Source organism: Biomphalaria glabrata, chromosome 14 (genome assembly GCF_947242115.1).
Source record: "Biomphalaria glabrata chromosome 14, xgBioGlab47.1, whole genome shotgun sequence".
NCBI classification, from domain to species: Eukaryota; Metazoa; Mollusca; class Gastropoda; family Planorbidae; genus Biomphalaria; species Biomphalaria glabrata.
In genome coordinates this window covers 23,827,426-23,850,209 of record NC_074724.1, presented here as the reverse complement: position 1 = coordinate 23,850,209, position 22,784 = coordinate 23,827,426, and the positions used below count along the sequence as shown (strand labels likewise).

Sequence of the window (22,784 nt, the reverse complement as noted above, 5' to 3'; positions counted from 1 at the left end):
CTGATTGCGCGGGGCATAGTCTGGGTGGGAATAAGGACAATAAGTAAAAATAAAGATTTTGTATTAGAAAAAAAATTCGACTTTGAATTTTATTCATTTTTTACTAAGAACAAAATTGCGATCAAATTAACTTTACTTTACAAACCTTGCAACCTATGGCATATTTATATGCCAGTGACTATAAAAGTAAATAAAGTATTTTAACTTCCGATTAAGGTGAAAATTCGCCTGATTATTACATTTTATTACATGAAAGCTGACAATGCCTTTTTTTATCGCTTGTAGGATTGTTTTCCGCAATGAAAGACACCCACAAATGACAATTTTGTCTATTTTTCATGAGATTTCTATGAGTTTTCAGGAGATTTTAATAAATTCAGGAGATTTCCAGGAATTTTTCGTATTTAGCCTATTTTGCAATTTAATAATTACACCTAGAATTAGCGCGGGGCCTAAGAAAGCGCGGGGCCCATTGCGACCGCATAGGTTGCAGTGGCCTAAGATCGGCCCTGCCTGTGTATATGTTAATAAAAGTAATGCCACACTTGTACACCCTGTTTCGACCTCTGTAAATTTAGCTAAATGCTTATAATTCTATTTCTACAGTTTGGGTCAATAATCTATTCAACAATGGAACTGTTGTAACCATTGAAGGTCAAGATGTAGATATCTCACTAGATTATGTTGTTTTTTCAAATTCTACGTCAGAAACGGGAGAGAACTGTGTAATTATTAACAGCTACGGGATGTCAAGATCATCTTGCTTGAGGCTCAATCAATTTATTTGCCAATACAGTAAATATTTTTTTTTCTTTGATTTTTCTTCGTATTTAAGGATAATTGCGTATCTTGTTTCGTACATAAGTTTCTAACATTGTCAGTGCAGAGAACACATGCTATTATTTATTTCAAAATGTATTGATTGATAGTGAAATGTAGAGTTTATCCTTCTGGTCTCAAGTTTCACATTTCCGTTATCTTTTTGAGCTTTTAGGACAATTATTCCTTCAGTTATGTCTTACTAGGTGTTTGACCTAATTTAAGCCAGCTTATTTATTGAAGATAAAACGGTAGGCCTATAGAGACCCAGAGACTGAAATTCTTCCAATCTATCAATGGTTCAAATCTTAAACAGTGTTACGATGTATTTAATTTCACTATTAGAGATTTTTATAAATTATAAATATATATGGCGGGGGGGGGGGGGGGGGCAGGACATCCCCTCACCACCTCCCCCCGACAAAAATCCTGGCTATGCCAGTGAATTGAACAATTTCTAAGGAATATTGGATCTACAGACGTCTGCTCTCATACCAATGATAAAATTACACCACAAAATTCAAGCACATATAAATCTTTATTTATCTGAGGAGCACCGTAATTCTTGCAATGTCTTCATATATCTTTAACAATATATTCAATCATATGTATTGAATTTAAAAAAAAACTAAAATAGTACTAAAGTAGGACTAGATTTCTCACAAAACATATCAAATACAAGAATACATTTAGGCCTACAATCATTCTTTCTAGATGACCTCTCCATTTCTTTCACATTATACCGGTATCTTGTGTTTTTAAAAGTTAATTAGCGACCTCTATGTTCAATTGATAACTCTTTGATTACCTTTACTGCCATTCTACAACTGCTAATCATACAATTATGTCCCAGTAATAGATAATGAAATTTAAAATTAAGTAAGCCTGATGACAATATATTTCATTAATGACATAGTTTTCAAATCACTATTTATAATTCTTAAGTATTGTGTTTCATCTATTTATAAGGTTCACCTTGTAGGAATGACAATGGCATATTGAATGTATTGTATAAAACTATAACAGTCGACAGCAAATGTTTTGTACTGTTTAGTGTTTCAGTTTGGACAATTTATGCAGCCTCAGTGAGTATTATCAATTTTAACTATAATTTATTAATTGTTACTTATCTTTTTTTTTCTTATTACACTTACAATTAAGCTTATGTAAAAATTAGCTGGCCAAGTCTAGTCTAGTCTACTGTATTTAAATAATTCCAAGCCAGGATCTATATCACCAAATTAGAATCCTCAATATTCTGAGTAGATGTATTTTTTTTTTTTTGCTAAAATTTGGGGGGGGGGGATTAAAGTGAGGAATTTTATATTGAAAACGAAGAAACCGCTCTTTAGCTACAGAGTAGACTTGACAAGGAAGGAATCGATTTTGAAAAAAAATAAACTTACCATGTTTAAATAAATAAATAAATAATCTTGCTTTGTTTTTAGTTTGCGTGCACTTTACGAGGGTGGACGCTGGCTGACTTGGACAATGCAAATGAATTTCAAAGCGTTGTTGATGAAATAAAGAAGCAATTCACACTTGTATCCTATATGTATCATCCTGACTGTGAGTACTTCTTTTTCATTTATCAACATAAATATTATATACAAATAATTAATAGTAATAATAATGAGGTTTGTCTACGAGTCCAAAGATTAATGAGGAGTGCAGCATTTCCCGTGGCTACGCAGCCCCAGCTGTGACCTACATATGTTGCCACATACATAGCAAGTGTAATTAAATTGTCATAAAAATGATTAGTCCAAAAATTAAGTATATTGATATTGCTACTAACTAATTTGTAACCTTGGTTGATGTTAGTATGTACTAACTGATATACTTCAAAATAGTTGGTATATATGTTTATTTTTCTCGTAACACTTTTTTAAACCATGAAAAAAACGACCCGCATTTCAATGCTCCACCACGCAAGCGAATTTCTCTAGCCCTCTAGTCTACATCCTCTGTGCTTACATCAACTCACTGTTTGTCTGGTACAAAAGTTTCTACCCGTTATTCCTCCCACACCCACATCTCGGATCAAGTTAGAATTTCACACAATTATTTCTTGTAACTGACAAAACAAGAATCAATTTTTAAAAATCACAAATTAGTTAATTAAATTTTGGTAAATATTTTGTTTGGTATCAAACAAGGGAAAGAAATCATATTTGATAGATGTGACTTTAATTAGTCCCCTTTACGAGACCTGAGTTCAAATTCAAATAGGAAAACTTTTTTAAAAATGCATTTATAAAGCGATCGATCCCCATTCTATTCCCTCTCTTTTCCAACTGGTCGAGATAAATGATAGGATCATAGCACAGTAGCGGCCTTAGAGGGTGGCAAGTGGGGCAACTGGTTGAGATAAATGATAAGATCATAGCACAGTAGCGGCCTTAGAGGGTGGCAAGTGGGGCAACTGGTTGAGATAAATGATAGGATCATAGCACAGTAGCGGCCTTAGGGGGTGGCAAGTGGGGCAACTGGTCGAGATAAGTGATAGGATCATAGCACAGTAGCGGCCTTAGAGGGTGGCAAGTGGGGCAACTGGTTGAGATAAATGATAGGATCATAGCACAGTAGCGGCCTTAGAGGGTGGCAAGTGGGGTAACTGGTTGAGATAAATGATAGGATCATAGCACAGTAGCGGCCTTAGGGGGTGGCAAGTGGGGCAACTGGTCGAGATAAGTGATAGGATCATAGCACAGTAGCGGCCTTAGAGGGTGGAAAGTGGGGCAACTGGTCCAGATAAGTGATAGGATCATACCACAGTAGCGGCCTTAGAGGGTGGCAAGTGGGGCAACTGGTCGAGATAAATGATAGGATCATAGCACAGTAGTGGCCTTAGGGGGTGGCAAGTGGGGCAACTGGTCGAGATAAGTGATAGGATCATAGCACAGTCGCGGCCTTAGAGGGTGGCAAGTGGGGCAACTGGTTGAGATAAATGATAGGATCATAGAACAGTAGCGGCCTTAGAGGGTGGCAAGTGGGGCAACTGGTTGAGATAAATGATAGGATCATAGCACAGTAGCGGCCTTAGAGGGTGGCAAGTGGGGCAACTGGTCGAGATAAGTGATAGAATCATAGCACAGTAGCGGCCTTAGAGGGTGGCAAGTGGGGCAACTGGTCGAGATAAGTGATAGGATCATAGCACAGTAGAGGCCTTAGAGGGTGGCAAGTGGGGCAACTGGTCGAGATAAGTGATAGGATCATAGCACAGTAGCGGCCTTAGAGGGTGGCAAGTGGGGCAACTGGTCGAGATAAGTGACAGGATCATAGCACAGTAGCGGCCTTAGAGGGTGGCAAGTGGGGCAACTGGTCGAGATAAGTGATAGGATCATAGCACAGTAGCGGCCTTAGAGGGTGGCAAGTGGGGCAACTGGTCGAGATAAGTAATAGGATCATAGCACAGTAGCGGCCTTAGAGGGTGGCAAGTGGGGCAACTGGTCGAGATAAGTGATAGGATCATAGCACAGTAGCGGCCTTAGAGGGTGGCAAGTGGGGCAACTGGTCGAGATAAGTGATAGGATCATAGCACAGTAGCGGCCTTAGAGGGTGGCAAGTGGGGCAACTGGTCGAGATAAGTGATAGGATCATAGCACAGTAGCGGCCTTAGAGGGTGGCAAGTGGGGCAACTGGTTGAGATAAGTGATAGAATCATAGCACAGTAGCGGCCTTAGAGGGTGGCAAGTGGGGCAACTGGTCGAGATAAGTGATAGAATCATAGCACAGTAGCGGCCTTAGAGGGTGGCAAGTGGGGCAACTGGTCGAGATAAGTGATAGGATCATAGCACAGTAGCGGGCTTAGAGGGTGGCAAGTGGGGCAACTGGTCGAAATAAGTGATAACATCATAGCACAGTAGCGGCCTTAGAGGGTGGCAAGTGGGGCAACTGGTCGAGATAAGTGATAGGATCATAGCACAGTAGCGGCCTTAGAGGGTGGCAAGTTGGGCAACTGTTCGAGATAAATGATAGGATCATAGCACAGTAGCGGCCTTAGAGGGTAGCAAGTGGGGCAACTGGTCGAGATAAGTGATAGGATCATAGCACAGTAGCGGCCTTAGAGGGTGGCAAGTGGGGCAACTGGTCGAGATAAGTGATAGGATCATACCGCAGTAGCGGCCTTAGAGGGTGGCAAGTGGGGCAACTGGTCCAGATAAGTGATAGCATCATAGCACAGTAGCGGCCTTAGAGGGTGGCAAGTGGGGCAACTGGTCGAGATAAGTGATAGGATCATACCGCAGTAGCGGCCTTAGAGGGTGGCAAGTGGGGCAACTGGTCGAGATAAGTGATAGCATCATAGCACAGTAGCGGCCTTAGAGGGTGGCAAGTGGGGCAACTGGTCGAGATAAGTGATAGGATCATACCGCAGTAGCGGCCTTAGAGGGTGGCAAGTGGGGCAACTGGTCGAGATAAGTGATAGAATCATAGCACAGTAGCGGCCTTAGAGGGTGGCAAGTGGGGCAACTGGTCGAGATAAGTGATAGGATCATAGCATAGTAGCGGCCTTAGAGGGTGGCAAGTGGGGCAACTGGTCGAGATAAGTGATAGGATCATAGCACAGTAGCGGCCTTAGAGGGTGGCAAGTGGGGCAACTGGTCGAGATAAATGATAGGATCATAGAACAGTAGCGGCCTTAGAGGGTGGCAAGTGGGGCAACTGGTCGAGATAAGTGATAGGATCATAGCACAGTAGCGGCCTTAGAGGGTGGCAAGTGGGGCAACTGGTCGAGATAAGTAATAGGATCATAGCACAGTAGCGGCCTTAGGGGGTGGCAAGTGGGGCAACTGGTCGAGATAAGTGATAGGATCATAGCACAGTAGCGTCCTTAGGGGGTGGCAAGTGGGGCATCTGGTCGAGATAGGTGATAGCATCATAGCGCAGTAGCGTCCTTAGGGGGTGGCAAGTGGGGCAACTGGTCAAGATAGGTGATAGGATCATAGCGCAGTAGCGGCCTTAGGGGGTGGCAAGTGGGGCAACTGGTCGAGATAAGTGATAGCATCATAGCGCAGTAGCGGCCTTAGGGGGTGGCAAGTGGGGCAACTGGTCGAGATAAGTGATAGGATCATAGCGCATTAGCGGCCTTAGAGGGTGGCAAGTGGGGCAACTGGTCGAGATAAGTGATATCATCATAGCCTAGTAGCGACTTTAGGGGGTTGCAAGTGGGGCAACTGCTCGAGATAAGTGATAGAATCATAGCACAGTAGCGGCCTTAGGTGGTGGCAAGTGGGGCAACTGGTCGAGATAAGTGATAGGATCATACCGCAGTAGCGGCCTCAGAGGTGGCAAGTGGGGCAACTGGACGAGATAAGTGATAGGATCATAGCACAGTAGCGGCCTTAGAGGGTGGCAAGTGGGGCAACTGGTCAAGATAAGTGATAGGATCATAGCACAGTAGCGGCCTTAGAGGGTGGCAAGTGGGGCAACTGGTCGAGATAAGTGATAGAATCATAGCACAGTAGCGGCCTTAGAGGGTGGCAAGTGGGGCAACTGGTCGAGATAAGTGATAGGATCATAGCGCAGTAGCGGCCTTAGGGGGTTGCAAGTGGGGCAACTGGTCGAGATAAGTGATAGGATCATAGCACAGTAGCGGCCTTAGAGGGTGGCAAGTGGGGCAACTGGTCGAGATAAATGATAGGATCATAGAACAGTAGCGGCCTTAGAGGGTGGCAAGTGGGGCAACTGGTCGAGATAAGTGATAGGATCATAGCACAGTAGCGGCCTTAGAGGGTGGCAAGTGGGGCAACTGGTCGAGATAAGTAATAGGATCATAGCACAGTAGCGGCCTTAGGGGGTGGCAAGTGGGGCAACTGGTCGAGATAAGTGATAGGATCATAGCGCAGTAGCGGCCTTAGGGGGTTGCAAGTGGGGCAACTGGTCGAGATAAGTGATAGGATCATAGCACAGTAGCGGACTTAAGGGTGGCAAGTGGGGCAACTGGTCGAGATAAGTGATAGGATCATAGCGCAGTAGCGGACTTAAGGGTGGCAAATGGGGCAACTGGTCGAGATAAGTGATAGGATCATAGCTCAGTTGCGGCCTTAGGGGGTGGCAAGTGGGGCAACTGGTCAAGATAAGTGATAGCATCATAGCGCAGTAGCGGCTTTAGGGGATGGCAAGTGGAGCAAGCGCCCCAGGCCCCTCGCCTAAGGGGGGCCCCGAGATAGGAGATTCACTGTCACCGTCAGGTTCGAAAACCAGACCAGTTCTTATAAATTAGGTCTTGAGGCTCAATATTTCCTGGCATCTATAAATACCGTTCAGTTTCGGTAAATATAGCATCTTATGACCTGTACATTCTGAGGCATTCTAAGCGGTTAACAGTTTAACAGTTCGCCTTCGCATAAAACAACAACACGTAGCCAGAAGCTATCAATCCTAACCGTTAATTTCGTAAATAAAGATTCATACAGTACTGTTTTGTGCATTACAGTATACAAAAAAATTGATACTTGTAAAGTAAAATATCCTCTTATTTTAGTCGGTCATAGAAAAAAAGGGACGAGGGTGTGTGAGAAGAATTACTTGTTTTGTACAGTAGCCTAACTTGTAGAGTTATTTCGGCCAATCAGCAGCCAGAAAGTTTGACGTTGACGTATTCATTTTTTTCACCAATAGGCTTGTGTACATATACATCGGGTGGCCGTGTGAAAACCCGTATTTCAGTGGACAAAAACAAAAGAAAAAACGCGCTTAAATTTTTTCATTAGAAATTCGGATTTGCGAAAGTACCTTGCCAAAAAGAAAACACAAAAAAAACAGTGTATTTATGCGCCAAACAATAGTCAGTTTTTAGGCCTGGTTGAGATGCTTGACAAATTCGACCAAAGAAGAACAACTTCGACGAATGAAGAACGCCGAGGCTCACGACCAGTACCTTGGATATAGGATTCAAAACGTGATCATAGACCTGATGGCATAGTTTCCCCTCATCTTTGACTGCACGCCTGGTGTTTGCCTCAAAGAGCACATGTCTTTTACAAAGTGTTTTGTGGACGTATCAGATCCAGAAGTTGAGGTCGAAAACACTTCGAGTTTATGTAGTTAAAAGAACAATTGTACAGTACTTCAGTGTTAGAGGTAGACGATCCCGTTAGCGTGACGTGGTACGATATATATAGTCTTCACTTACGGCTCAGAGCCCCGCATATAACATTTGCCCAGGGCCCCACGCACTGCTAAGGCCGCCTCTGCATATCGTATTGAGAAAGCTAAAAGCATGAAATAGCGCTAAACACAAACGATTGGTAAAAAATATTTCTAATCTTAACTTCTTAATTATAGAATACAGACGTTACTTATGCATGTTAACCAACGACTTAAATTCTGCCAAGTTGCTGGTTTTCCAGGCTGGCTCAGGCAACCCATTCCTTGCTCTAATAGCACTAGGAAAGAAGGAGTATTTGTACAAATTTGTCCCAGCATATGGAACGAGGAATGTGCCTTTATCTTTGTGTCTTTCTTTCTATTACATTTTTTGTTTTTGTAGTTGAAGATTATGCTTTAGTGTTTTATGTTTAATTGCTACTTTACTTTTGAGTTTTCTCTCCTGAAGACTTTCTAAATTTAGTGTTTTTATTAAAGGTGTTACTCTAGAGTTCTCTAGAGTCTAGACAAATGTGAATATTCGTATGTTATGAATCTCACTGCTCTCTTTTGTGTCTGTGCCAGTTTCTTATGTTTTCTTGAGTTAAGGGGTCCCAAACACGACTTTATTATCAACTTTTGTTTCTTTACTATTTTAGAAGCACAGTATGGTTGCCTTACATTTGACACTAAAATAATGTACATTCACACACTCAAATATTATGTGGCTCCTTTCGGTGAGGTAAAGGGGGCGCCGGGGTGATTACATCTACTTCTACCTTTTGAGTGTGTGTGTGGGGGGGGGATCCAATTTTTAATAAGAAATAATAATTAGTTGAACATCTATCCTATACTCTTAAGCGAGCAATTTTTTTCTATGACCGACTAAAATAAGAGGCGATATAAATCGCTCCGCCTGTCTACAAAAATCAGTGTCAACCAGTGATTCTCTCAACACCTCTATATGGATCTGAGACATGAGTACTTTATAGAAAGCAACTAAGACTTCTTAAACGACTTCACCAAAGACCGCAATACAAACAGCGATATTCTTGCAAAATGGTATAAACACTTCTTATAATCCGACAGTTACGCTTTGCAAGGGACGAACATATTTTTGGCAATCTTTTTTTTTTAGTAAGCTGAAAGGTTGTCGGAGTAACAGAGATGCCTCACAATAACGCTTCTTTATAATACTAACGAGATGTTTTTAAGTCTCTTAGGAAAAAATGCGCGATTTTACTTTGGTACTAGGTGCACGTTTTACACTATAACGTAGAGATTTTGCATTGTCTTCGAGTCCGAAGATTAGTGAGGAATGCAGTATTTCCTGTGGCTGCGCAGCCCCAGCTGTGACCTACATATTTTGCCACATCCAGGGCAAGCATAACTATTGCCCGCAGGTGGTCGATTTAGATTTTCTTTTCGCCGTCTGCGTTTGTCCTCGGCAGCAGATTTACGTTTGGTCTCAAATGTGTATCACGCGGTCTTCGTGAGTGACCTCCAGCTGTCTCGTTCGGAGGCCTCATACAACAAGGTTCTCTCTTTTATGTCAGCCACGAAAAGTTGACGCCTAAGCTGGTCTTTGAAGCGTTTCCGATGGGCGTCTCTGTTACGTCGACCACCTTTTAGCTCACCAAAAAAAAAGACTGCCTTTGGCATTCGTTCGTCTCCCATACGGGATACGTGCCCTACCCAGTGTAACTGTCGGACCATAAGAAGTCCCTCTATACTGTCCATACCGGCGTTGGCAAGGACATCGCTGTTTGTAGTGCGGTCCTGCCACCGTATGTCCATGACGGAGCGCAAGTTGTAAAATGTCCATGTCTCAGAGCCATAATGAATATTTTAATTGCAATATTAAATGTCAGAAAGTAACCTTTTTAGAAGTTACACTGCAAAGACTTTCTTTCAAGCCTAGAAGCAATGTAAAACGTTAAGATAAGAGCTGTGGTTTTCTATAGGCCTACTGTTGGGGGGACTTTCTATTCTAATCGCCATGTACAATTAGGCCTACATTGAGAATTGGCAGAACGAAAAAGCAACTCTTCGGATTGATAGTCTTTACGCGATCGTTCATTTTCGTAATTACAACAATATTCCCAAAATGACTTCGGGTATATATCCTTCCTTAACAAATTATTCATCCGAGCGAGGCTCGGTCACCTGATATTATAATATAATTTGCATACTGGTACACTACTAAAATTAAAAGAAAAACAAACATTTATGTTTTATGGCTAAAATGCACTTTGTATATAAATGTTATGCACATTTTTTTCAAGCGACTTCTTATTCAGCGAATTTCGTGCAGTAGCGTGACGGTCGCGGCCAAATGGTATTAAATTAGTTCCCTCAAAAGGTTTTAAATAATCAGATTTCATTTATTTTTTTTATAGTTCTCCCACCAGGATAAAAGCCGCTTACTTTTGTGCGTTTTGTCTGTCGGACTGTCAAGTCTAGATTTCAAAATTGAAATATTGACATATGATATTGAAAATCTTATTTCATTTCCAAAATATCGCAATTATTTTTGTAATGCTAACGAATGTTTTGGTATTGCTCTTCTAACTTATATTACATTTATTTTTCTTGCTTAAACGTCGCAAAAACCTACGATCAAAAAATGAGTTCAAGATTTTTTAAATAAATGACATATAAACGCTAAATAAAAATTTCATTGCCTATAAAAGTTGTTCTTATAACCGTTATTACTCAAAACTGTATAAATTTTAAAAGTATAGTTGTTATTCTTTTAAAATGGTGTATTTGCATATCTGCCTATTAAATTTTATATTTTAAAAAGGTTCAATTTTTTCACCTGTTTTCACCACGCTAGAAGCTATTGTTAAATTTCAAATAGCGCTTCTAGGTATTCAGATCTAACTGGAAAAAGACCATTTCAGGGTCCGCTAAAAAATAAAGGGCTTAAATTCACATAGCACTTAAGTCGAAGCGAATAATGATTGTGCGACTTAGATAGCTTTGATGCATTTGATCTTCGATGCAAATCCTCACTCTTCACATTAACCTTCACATCAAATATTAGGTTAGGAACCAGTGGGTCACTAGTAAGGGTTCAGTGGCGTGTCTAGTGTGGGGAAAAGGGTCACATTTGAAAACATCCCCCCACTTGAGGGGGGGGGGGGCAAATGATTGTCCGAAAATGTGCTTTTACATTTAATATTACGCAATTAGCTCATATCATGATGCCAAATTGCAGGGGCCCATAAAGAAGTCAAGCCCCCCCCCGGTCCCTCAAATCCTTAGCTACGCCACCGTATGGTTCTCACCCGTTATGGCCCGCACTTCCCATAGTGACGCCATTGCTTGAAATCATTGGGTTCTGCAGTTAGACGTTCTTCGTGTGCAAAATTATTAACCATTTTATAACCAACAAGCTATCAGTAATGTTTATATGGGAAATTATATTGGTACTTACAGATATTTAGCTTATTACTTGCTTTAACTAGATGTTTCCTATGGGCTGCTTTTTTGTCACATATACTTATCAGTGCTTATGGAAAAAGGGGGAGTTAATTTGAACAGTAGGCTATACATTATTATAAATTAATTATAAACTTTCTTTGATGACAAATATTGCATACACTTTTTTTCAGATTATGTCAGTTCAGCTCGTGAGTATAATGTAATAAGTTCTATCTACAATGTCAACAATTCATGTGGGTCACTCAGCCGAAATACAAGTCATCTCTTAATTGATAATTGTTCAAATAAATTACCTTTCATCTGCCAAATAGGTGAGGATTGCGTCTCTCTACCAAAACTAATTTTTGATTTGTAGGCCTACATAAAATATATCCATCAGAAGTCTGTTTGCTATTGAACTGTGGATCTAACGTTGTATGACGTTTGTTTATTTGGTATGTGACATTAAAATCTAATTATTGTGATATAGGCTACCATAGTGGAGATTTTGATCAATATATTAAATAAACTAACAAAAAAAAAAGATTTTTAGAAGTGAAAAAAATATTTCTAGAAATTGATGTTATACTACAACTCTAGCCTACATAAATTTTGAATTGAAACAACAACGTCTTCGATCAAGTGTCAAGGGAGACTTAGATCAGCATCACTCTCTAGTTCTAAATCATCAATGTCAATACTCACATTGGTTGTGTTCGCCTTCGTACAGTATAGCTAGTATTCAGTGTTAATGTTTTGTTTGTATTCATTTTTCACAGATAAAGCAACTGATTCACTAACTACTAGTACACTTGCGACGTTAAGTGCACCTGCAACGTTAAGTGCACCAGCTGCGTTTAGTGCACCTGCGACGTTGAGTACAACTGCTACGTTTAGTTCACCTGCAAAGTTAAGTGCACCTGATACGTTTAGTGTGCCTGCAACGTTAAGTGCAACTGATAGCTTTAGTGCACCTGCAACGTTAAGTGCACGTGATACATTTAGTGCAATGGCAAGGTCTGGCGTATCTGAGACGTTTAGTGCAATCACATCTTCTGGCACATCTGCTATGTTTAGTGCACCTGCAACAAATAGTGCTACCGTTACTGCATCAATATATTCTCACAACTCTACATCTCCACATACAATGGAATATTCTCAAACATTTCCAACTTCGACTGCCTCTATCCACGTCAATAGCTCTCCCGATATACATCCATCTGTAGACACTGCTTTTACTGAACTAGTTGCCACGAAATTTACCACCATCCGCACAACTGCCATCACACTTGAGTCTTCGCGTGGAGAATCCACAATACTTGGAGCTACAAAAACAATGGAACCTGGAACATCTGTTTTACAAACAGGTACAAATAAGATTATTTCAACTCAAACTTCTAACATTCTTACAACAATATCGACAGCAACAAAATATTTAACCATCTCAGATACTGCAGGTTCTGTTGTGCCAAATTGTTCCATTACCAGCACTCCTACTGTATACATCACTGCTTGCGAGAGGACAACAGAGTGTGCATCCTTGGTTTCTCAAACATTATCTGGGAATCACACTCCAGGCGATGTTGATCTCTATGTGGTAGACAAACATAACACTTCAGCTTATAGAAGAACTAAAGAGTCAGAACCGGACCATCGAATCTCCTCAACAATGATTGGTGGTTTTGGCATTGTCGTCATGTCATTTGTATTCGCACTTCTGGCCTCCGCAGATTTAAAATATCTGGCCAGATTGTGTCCTAAGAATAAGACTGGCCAGATAGAAAGAAATGAATACAGAGAGTACAATTCTTAATTAAAACTTGAACTAGAAAAAAAAACACTTTATGCCTACTAATTTATATTTTTATAGATACGTTAGTCTGTGTAGATTATTATATAGGGCATTTAACAATCCATGTTAATTAACTAGTGTAGTAAAAGTACATTTTAGCTCTAACTCTAAAGTTAACTCAGTTGTAAACATTAGCGGTAAGGGAGATGTTGGCTATGAGAGATTTGTACCCCCCCACACACACACACACACTGAAATTCTGCTTCACAAATTACAGCCTGTGTCAATTATTACTTAAAATTTGATAACAAATGCTACTTGATATAATTGTAACAAATTCTTGTAATGTGCTGCTCTCACTGTCTCTATATCTCAAGTGACTAAAGTAGGTCAACAACAAGTCAAGAACTAGAGGATACAGGCTGTAAATATAATACATGAAAAAGTAGACGAGGGGACAACAATGTTAAAGTCTGACAATAGTGGAGACATAGACATAAATAAATATCTATTTATGTCTATGAGTGGAGAATTTTTTTATTAATAAAAATATTTTGTTTCATTAAATTGCCAAATCTTTATTTTTTTTTGTGTAAATACATCAGATGATGTTGGAGGATTTTTCCCCTCTTTTTCATTAAAATATATATATGTAGTTCGTCCATGGAGGATTTTTCCCCTCTTTTTCATTAAAATATATATATGTAGTTCGTCCATGGAGGATTTTTCCCCTCTTTTTCATTAAAATATATATATGTAGTTCGTCCATCGTGATTCGATGATGACCACTTTGTCATCCAGGGGGCTGAGGGCTTTGCACTGGGGTTTTATGCCTCCTCATGTGGCTGGTGAGACCTATGTGAGCCCGGAATGTTCGGCCGCACACTGGGCAGGTTATTCCAGCTGGAGCTAGTGTCGTGGGCCTTGCTTTTCTTTTCTGGGGTTTTTCTTCTGCCAGCATTGTTCTTTTTTCCTCAGCAACCTGTGCGCCAGTTTTCACAGCGCGACGCCATGATGCTCTGTCATGTGCCTCTGTCTCCCAGGTGCCTGGGTCTATGCTGAACGCCTTCAGAGAAGCTTTGAGGGTGTCCCTGAAGCGCTTTCTTTGACCACCTTGCGAGCGCTTTCCTTCGCTTAGTTGGCCATACAAGAGTCGTTTAGGGATGCGGTGGTCTTCCATTCTGTAGACGTGTCCTGCCCATCGCAGCTGGGACTGCATCAGGATTGTGTGGATGCTTTGCAGACACGCTCTTCGAAGGACTTTGTATCTGGTATTTTGTCTTGCCATTTGACATTTAGTATTTTTCTCAGACATGTCATGTGGAAGTGGTTTAGTTTCTTTGCATGTTTACTGTACACTGTTCATGTTTCTGAGGCATAGAGCAATGTAGGGAGAATGACGGCTCTATAGACCCCTAGCTTGGTGTTTGTGGTGATACCACGTCTGTTCCAGACATTTGTAGACAGTCTGCCGTAGGATGCACTGGCCTTGGCGATACGCAGGTCGATTTCACTATCGATTTTTCCTTTTCTGGAGAGTGTGCTGCCAAGATATGTGAATTTGTCCACTGCGTTTATATCCTGTCCATTTATAGTAATGCTTGGATCCGAGTATGCTTTCCCAGGAGCAGGTAGATATAAGACTTCAGCAGTCTTGTTCGTATTGATGGTAAGGCCAAAGTCTGAGCATGCTCTTGAGAAGTCACTGACGATGCTCTGCAGATCGTTTTAGGAGCAGGCATTTAGGGCACAGTCGTCAGCAAATAGCAAGTCTCTGATTACTGCTGCGTTTGTTTTTCTTTTTGCTTTAAGCCGCCTCGGGTTGAATAGGCCACCATCAAATCTGTATGATATATTCATCCCGTTGTTTTCTCTATTTGTGAATGCATCTGTCAGCATAGCGGAGAACATGATACTGAACAGTGTAGGTGCTAGGACACAGCCTTGTTTTACCCCGTTTGATACTTCGAAGGGCTCTGATGGTTCTCCACTTTCTTGGACACGAGCCTTCATGCCATCATGAAATAGTCTCACCATGGTTATGAATTTTTGTGGACAGCCATACTTTGACATGATTTTCCAGAGCCCTTCTCTGCTAACAGTGTCGAATGCCTTTGTTAAGTCGACATATATTGAGAACAGGTCAGCATTTTGTTCTTGGCATTTTTCCTGGAGCTGCCTTGCTGCAAAGATCATGTCAATGGTTCCACGCTCTTTTCTGAAGCCGCACTGGCTTTCTGGTAGTAGACCATATTCTATGTGTTGCATGAGCCGATTTAGTAGGATGCGTGCAAGGATTTTCCCAGCAATAGAGAGAAGAGATATTCCTCTGTGGTTGTCGCAGATCTGGCGGTTTCCTTTTCGCTTGTATAGATGAACAATTGTGGCATCTTTAAAGTCTTGTGGTATTGATTCTTTTTCCCACATTATTAAGAAGAGCTTATGAAGTCTTTCAATCAGGGCTAGTCCACCTTTTTTGTAGACCTCTGCAGGAATGGAGTCAGCTCCTGGGGCTTTTCCGCTTGTGAGCTGTTGAATGGCAAGATCGGTTTCCTTTAGCGTAGGGGGGTCATCCATTTTTTCATTTATTGGTACTTGCTGTAGCCTGTCTATGGCCGCTTCATTTATGATGGAAGGTGTATTGAGAACCTTTTCGAAGTGCTCTGCCCAGCGTTTTAGGATTTCTTCCTTATCCTTATCATTAAAATATATTGTAATATTATAAATTCAAGTCTTCAACTGTTGTTTCATTTTTGAATAACAATATTAATGCATTGCTCGAGGTATGTTTTGATCACAGCTAAATTAAATGTACTATCATACGATTTCATTTCATTAACTATTGTGTAGTCTTTTATCTTTTTAGAATATGAACATGAACAACCACTATTAAAAAGTTCAATGAAAACTGCAGATATTTAGACTGACATATCAATAATTTCCAAAAAACAAAGTCCCATGCCCCACATTAGTGAATGTCTAAAAGAGATTAGCCAAATCTTTTCAACTGAAATCCAAAAGGTCATGGTACTTAAGTACTCACTTTTCTTGATGCCAAATATTGTTGTTTGAAATCCTAGATGTGATTTATTAAACAATAAATAAATGAGAAGACCATTGCAATGTTAGTGGAATACATTTATTCATGGCTACATTAAACTATTAGGTGCTGACAAAAAGATTTGAACTCAAACTGATAGCAACATAAGTTATTGACTACTATAGTTATAGCATGACAGAGGAGCACAGACAGTATCTAACAACTGTTTGTTATTGAACCATTGCTCAGACCTGGTGAGTGCAAGCAATGGGAATAGACAATAAGATCTTTGTTTATACATCACAAGCCAATGTTTCATAACATTACTATAACAACATCTCTCTGTCTCAAAATAAACTCTTGATTCTGACAGAGAACAAATATGAACTATAGCTAGTGGTACATACATTTAAAAAATACTCATAACACTAAACTGACTGTTCCATAGAAATGAAAGGCAAATTTTTAAGTGCCCAATAACAAATGGGGAAAGCAACAGAAAATCCCAACCCAAACAACTTGTGGGGCAAGCCAAACAAATAACATCCTATGTGATGGAGGCAATGTAGGTAGGTGACTGCATGGTCTTTGAAGGACAAATTGAGAGAACATATTTTATCAAATCATCTAACAGAACTTCTCCATCAGGCATTGTGTTCCACTAAGGAGACTACACAACAGAAAGGTTTACAAATGCTGAGATATATTCAAATGGAAACTAAACATGGTACAAGGCCTTTTCTAAATGAGTCTTACAAAAAAGAAATGACACATTAGTAATATATGTACAAACATCACCGAAAATCATGTTCTCAGTCTCAGACATAGATTTTCTTCAAATAAAAAAAAACATAATAAAATTGTCCACATTAAATACAATCATTTTGAGCAGACACAAATATTTGTTCCAAGGGCACTTCAAAGAATACAAAGTAATGCATCTTTTGAGTTGTGTAAAGTTGATGTATAGTTTCATTTAGGAAAATGTCATTTGATCTAGTAAACAAATGTATCACAATTTAAAAAAAAAATAACTGACAGGTTTGGTAACACCATTTTTCCTTAGTTATCTGATAGTCTTGGATCTTGGAATATTTCAATGCTATTCTGAAAACAATTTGTGTTCATCTTTCTTACATTCATTGGTCTCCCATTTGTTTTGTCTTCTCATTCATTGACATTATAAGTATACTTTGAACAATAGTGTAACATTGGGGACAACATACTAATTCAACAAAAACTATCTGATTAACAACATTTTAGTTCATTATTGTTCTTTTGTCATAGTGATTATATACTTATGTCATGTCTGATGTCACCTAAAGAATACACTTTCTTCTAAGAGATATCAATAATAATTATAACTATTTAGAATTCAAATAACTTTAGAAATAACTTCAAATAATAACATCACTTATTAAAGTCAAATATAATAATGATAATGTCTTTATCAAACAGCAGAGACAGGTATTGCTAAATGCAACAGTAGCAACTTCCCAAACCATATAAAAACCTAAAGATGAAGCAATTTTCTGAAGTACTGAGTTACTGAATAATTGTATTCTAGACCTTATGTCTGTCAGTCCAAGTCAAATGTTTGGTACTGAGCACATATATTGGACCTCTGATGAATCACAGTTGATGATTTTCAGAGAATGTTTAGACTAAAATGGTGTAAGGTGGAAGTTTTATCAAGCTGTAACTACTCAGTTGTTTGTTTTTATTAGAAAGAACACATTCTCATTGAAAGCTTAGTAAAAAATAAATGTTTAGTCCTTAAGCAAATAAACTTTTGACAAACTTGGCAGTAAATCCAGAAAAGAAAGTTGCTGCTAGTTCAAGGCACTGAATACAAATACAACTAAAACTTTGCTGAAGCACTCATTATGTCAGTCTTGGTCAAGTCAAAATGTTACAAGGAAACAATGTCTTTTTTTTAAAATTTATTATTAGATTTAGATTGAACTAGAACAAATTAAGCAGATTACTGGATTAAACTTCCTAGAGAGACGTCAGAGTTCAGAATCAGATGATAGATCTCTGCATTCAGTTGGCTTTTTTTTTTGTAATAAATTTCATATAGAAGGTGTCCTAATATTAAACACCCAAAAATGAGCATGGTAGAAAATAATTGAGTCTTGTAGCTCTAGGTTTTAATACCTCATATCAGACAGCATTTAGAATGATGAATGTTAGGGACTGACAAATTGTACTTTTGTTCTCTCCAAAATCAAAGCTTAGCTTTCAAAGCTGCCTGATTATGCGGACTGACCTTCGGACTTGTCAATGGTCCAAGGTTCATACCCTGCCCGCTGCCATCCCCCATCGTCGCAGTTTGGAATAGGAAGTAACTTATGTCATTTAGAGACTGAAATTTGGGTTTCGGTCAATATGTGAAATATCCTAGCTCTGTCTGTCATATACTTTTGTTCTAAATTATTATTATACTTATAATACTTTCAGATGCAACAATTCTTTGTACAAAAGGTCCAAAACCATGACTATAAAATCTATCAAACTGCATTACATTGTGCACATTTGTCCTACCACCTTAATATAATTTCATACATAAAACATTAAATGTATATATGAGCTTTGAAATAAGTTTGTCTTTGACAACAAAATAACAACTGTTGGTCTCAAAAGAGACAAACAAAAAAACTCTTCACTTTAGTAACAAAGATATAGAATCACTCCTTTTTAAAACCTAAGTGTTAGTTCTAAACTACTAATAACTACTAAATAATGCAAACTAAAATAATTTGTGCAATTATGAACACTACATAAAAGTGTACAAGCACACTACAGGAATATACAAAACAAAATATATTTATAATATCATTAGAGGTGCAAACTCAACAGTCACAGCCTAACTCAGTCACACAGAAATATATATACAAGAAATCTTAGTAGCAAACTGTACATATGTGTAAAAATATCAGATACAAAAACAGTAAAATGTAATTTATTTTTTTTTTCTAAATTCCTTATTTATAAATTTAAGATTTTATTTTGACATCTAAATAAAATGATTATTTGAATGTATATTTATGTCTAAAACATTGAAATGAGAAGACCATCTATGATATAAATTAATGATTCTTATGATAATTAAGAATAAATGCCTTTTTAATTGAATTAAATCCAAACATACAAATGATAAAGTTGGTCTCAATGAAATGTTTCCGTGGACATTACAGAGATAGTTAATGAAGTCAATGGGAAACAGTTTCTGCAAATACTTTTTTTTTGTAGTAAGAAGTGAATCCATGTCAATGACTATGTCCTCACACTATTGAACACTGATAATGATGAAGACCAATTCCACTGACAGATCAGCCTTCATTATGATGACGTCCAGCACCACAAAATAAAAAACATTTAATTTTCTACAGTGTTAGCCAACAATAAAATGTGACTATTCTTTGTATAAGGGGCTAACATTATTCTACACACGATGAAGAAAATATATTTCAATAATAGTTTTAAATATTCCCTCATCCCATAATGCATGGGGAGTAGATTAAAGTACCTGTGTGTCTACAACCAAGTGACTGACTAAGTGACTGACCAAATGACTGACAATGGTGCTTAAAGAGAGATAGAATAGATCACAGTAGTTGTCATCAAAAGTATCAAGGTACAGGAGTAACGTGAATCAATATGGAGAGAAATATCAAACAATGCAGGCTTAGACAGCAATATTTATATGTTGATATGTCATTGAATCACAAGTTTGTTCTCACAAACTAAGTTTTTGTAAGCAATACAGGAAGCACTAAGAGAACATTCAGTAACATTTAAATGCAGTTGATGTAACAAGCTGAACAAAATAAAGAGATAGTGGAAATACAAACATGAAAATATTAATAACATTCATTTTGTCGACACAATTATTGTGAAAGTTGACCATGTCGCACACTGGCAAAATTATTTTGAAAGTTGACCATGTCACACAATAAAATTATTGTGAATGTCGACCTTGTCACATACTGGCAAAATTATTGTGAAAGTTGACCATGTCACATGTTGATAAAATTATTGTGAATGCTGACCTTGTCACACACTGGCAAAATTATTGTGAAAGTTGACCATGTCACATGTTGATAAAATTATTGTGAAATTGATGTTAATGTAGATAATTTCCCATGTAGACAGAATTGATTCAAATTTATTCAAGTAATTTTTAATAGATCTAGATTAGCATTTCAGTAAAAATTATTTGAAAAGAAATTAAAAATGGATATAAAATGTGGGCTGGAGATCTATGTTGATATTTTGCAGGAAATATAAGGTTTTCTTTTAAAGGATTGAGATGTGAAAGATTTTATCTCTCTTCACAATTTTTGGCAAAACCACTAACTTCTAAAAAATATTTTGACCTGGTATAAGAGTAATTTTTTTTTAAAACTCATTACTAAAACATTGAAGTTAACAATGAAATAATGGATGTTAACAAAACTTGGTGAACTTTTCACAAGGAAAAAATAAATTGTTAACAGATGTGCAAAAATCAATACACTAGTATCAAGGAGACAAAAAATGATTCGCCCATTTGTTTTGTATATGGCCTTTGCATTAATTTAAAACTTAGTTACAGAGCCAACAGGATGGTAGCCACTGATGAAAAAATTGTAATGCTTAACTAAATGCAAACTAATCACATGCATCATAATCAACATTCTGTAAGGAACTTAATTACAATTTTAACATTAAAAAAGAGATGCAATGATTTCCTTAACCTGTTTTATTGTAGACTTACAATATCTTAAAATTATCATGTAGCCAATAGAAGCTAGATGTTTGCCGACTTTAAAAAATATAAACATTTTAAAAATCTAACCTTGTTACTCTGTGTACAAATGTACCTTGTAAAAATTTAAAAAAAAATATATTCAATATGAATCCACTTAAAGATACAATGTTGTTACGTTATAAAGTAAGATAATTAATTATAAAGCTACTACTTAGTACACATAATGAAACTGCTTGTAGGAGTTAAAAAAAACTCACAATTCTTAACGTTCATATGGTAAAGTGAAATAAATATTCTTCTTTAACATGTTATGACATGCTTTTCAAGAGTCATCGAGAAGACAAGAGTAAAAAAATATATAAATACTTGAAATATCTTAAAAGATATATAAACAAAAATATTCACTTTGACTGGCATATAGAAGAAAAAGAATAATGTATAAAAATGAAATGAAAACTCTTTTTTTGTGTAAAATTAAAAAAAGGAAATCTTGAAAACATACAAATAGAAATATATAGTTTATGGACAAAAGAGGTTTAAAATCTTTTATTGAAAATTCTTATAAAGAAAATAATTCTCCAAAAAGCCCAGAGTATAAAAAATACTAAGTTAACATGAATCATACAAACTATAACTTCATTATGTGTTATACCGTAGTCACATACATTGAAACAATACATTCAAGACATTGAATATTATTACTAGACTGGGCACAATTACTGATCAATCTAAGAGCATTTGATTTTACCTTGTTACTTGAAATGTACACAAGATACATTTTATTTTTACTGTTCAAAACATAATTATTGTTATGTCCCTCAAGATGCTGTCATCTGCTTAGCTGAAGCAGTAAGTGACATTGACGACATAGAAGATTTTAATTCACCTTTAAATGTTCAAGTAGTTTTTGTTAGAGAAACACAATTTCAAATTAAGAAATTATAAAACAAATGTTCACCCATATCTCATTTTATCAAAAACATTTTTGGCTAAACTTTTTCATAAAAATGTAATTATATGTAATGATTGACCAAAAAAAACTAATTAAATAACTCATGACCATAATTTTTATAGCGCCAAAATTTTAACTATTCCAAAAAGCATGAAGAAAAGTTGCACAATGTGAGAGTAATGTAATTAGTATTGGCACATTAACAACAAGACCTTGAGGTGATATAAATGTGTATATGAAATGTTGACAAAATTGGTCTATATTTTATAAATGTCAAGTATAATAGCTCAAAGTGCATCTATATGTTAACTGCATAGCTGATGATTAATTGACTGAGGATTATTTCAATTAAACATTATACACCACTCTAAATTTTGCAAATGTTTGCATGCATTTGAATATATATATATCACATTACAGATCAAACATTGAGTTATGTTCCTTTGACTCCTACTGCAGTTTACTGGTTGCCTCTGTACTCAAAGTAATTAAAGTCAATAAGGAAGGTTGCACCAAAGAGAAGAACTTTCTTCATCAAGTCCAAGTTAGCAGGAACTGTGATTAGAAATGGAAATGAAATGTTAAATATGCAGTAAATGTATTTTAAAGAAAAAAATAAGAAAAAAAATTATATTGCGACATGTCCAGAAAAAATGACATAAAAATATTATAATGTAAGTAGACAAAAAGTCTGGCACATGAAGTGAAATGGAGGTACTGGGTTTATTTTGTTAACTTTGTTTAGCCAAGTGGTTTGTAATCCAAGGCAAATGTACTTAAAAAAAATTATGTCAAAACTCTATTTATAATTTTCTCTTCTTGTGTCACATCATAAAGCAAGTTATTTAGTATCATCATAGTATAGCAGGGCAAAGTGGCAAGAATCTGAAGTGACATTAATTTC

General features: G+C 37.5%; 2 protein-coding genes across 5 annotated transcripts in view; one reads left to right on the top strand and one right to left on the bottom strand.

The window, feature by feature from the left end:
• The first annotated feature begins 224 nt into the window (after positions 1-224).
• On the top strand, positions 225-17,065 carry LOC129922758 (streptococcal hemagglutinin-like). Its single transcript, XM_056009707.1, has 5 exons — positions 225-795; positions 1,789-1,904; positions 2,268-2,388; positions 11,532-11,672; positions 12,120-17,065. Exons 1-5 carry the CDS (start codon positions 747-749, stop codon positions 13,151-13,153), a joined length of 1,461 nt encoding a protein of 486 aa, XP_055865682.1. The 5' UTR covers positions 225-746; the 3' UTR covers positions 13,154-17,065.
• Positions 16,254-22,784, bottom strand: part of LOC106068144 (phospholipid scramblase 1-like) — a 38,379-nt gene continuing 31,848 nt past the window's right edge. For all 4 annotated transcript variants that reach the window (XM_056009708.1, XM_056009709.1, XM_056009711.1 and 1 more), the window contains exon 8: positions 16,254-22,435. In XM_056009708.1, coding sequence (XP_055865683.1) covers positions 22,341-22,435 — 95 coding nt within the window. In that variant the 3' untranslated portion in view covers positions 16,254-22,340. The remainder of the gene's footprint in view (positions 22,436-22,784) is intronic.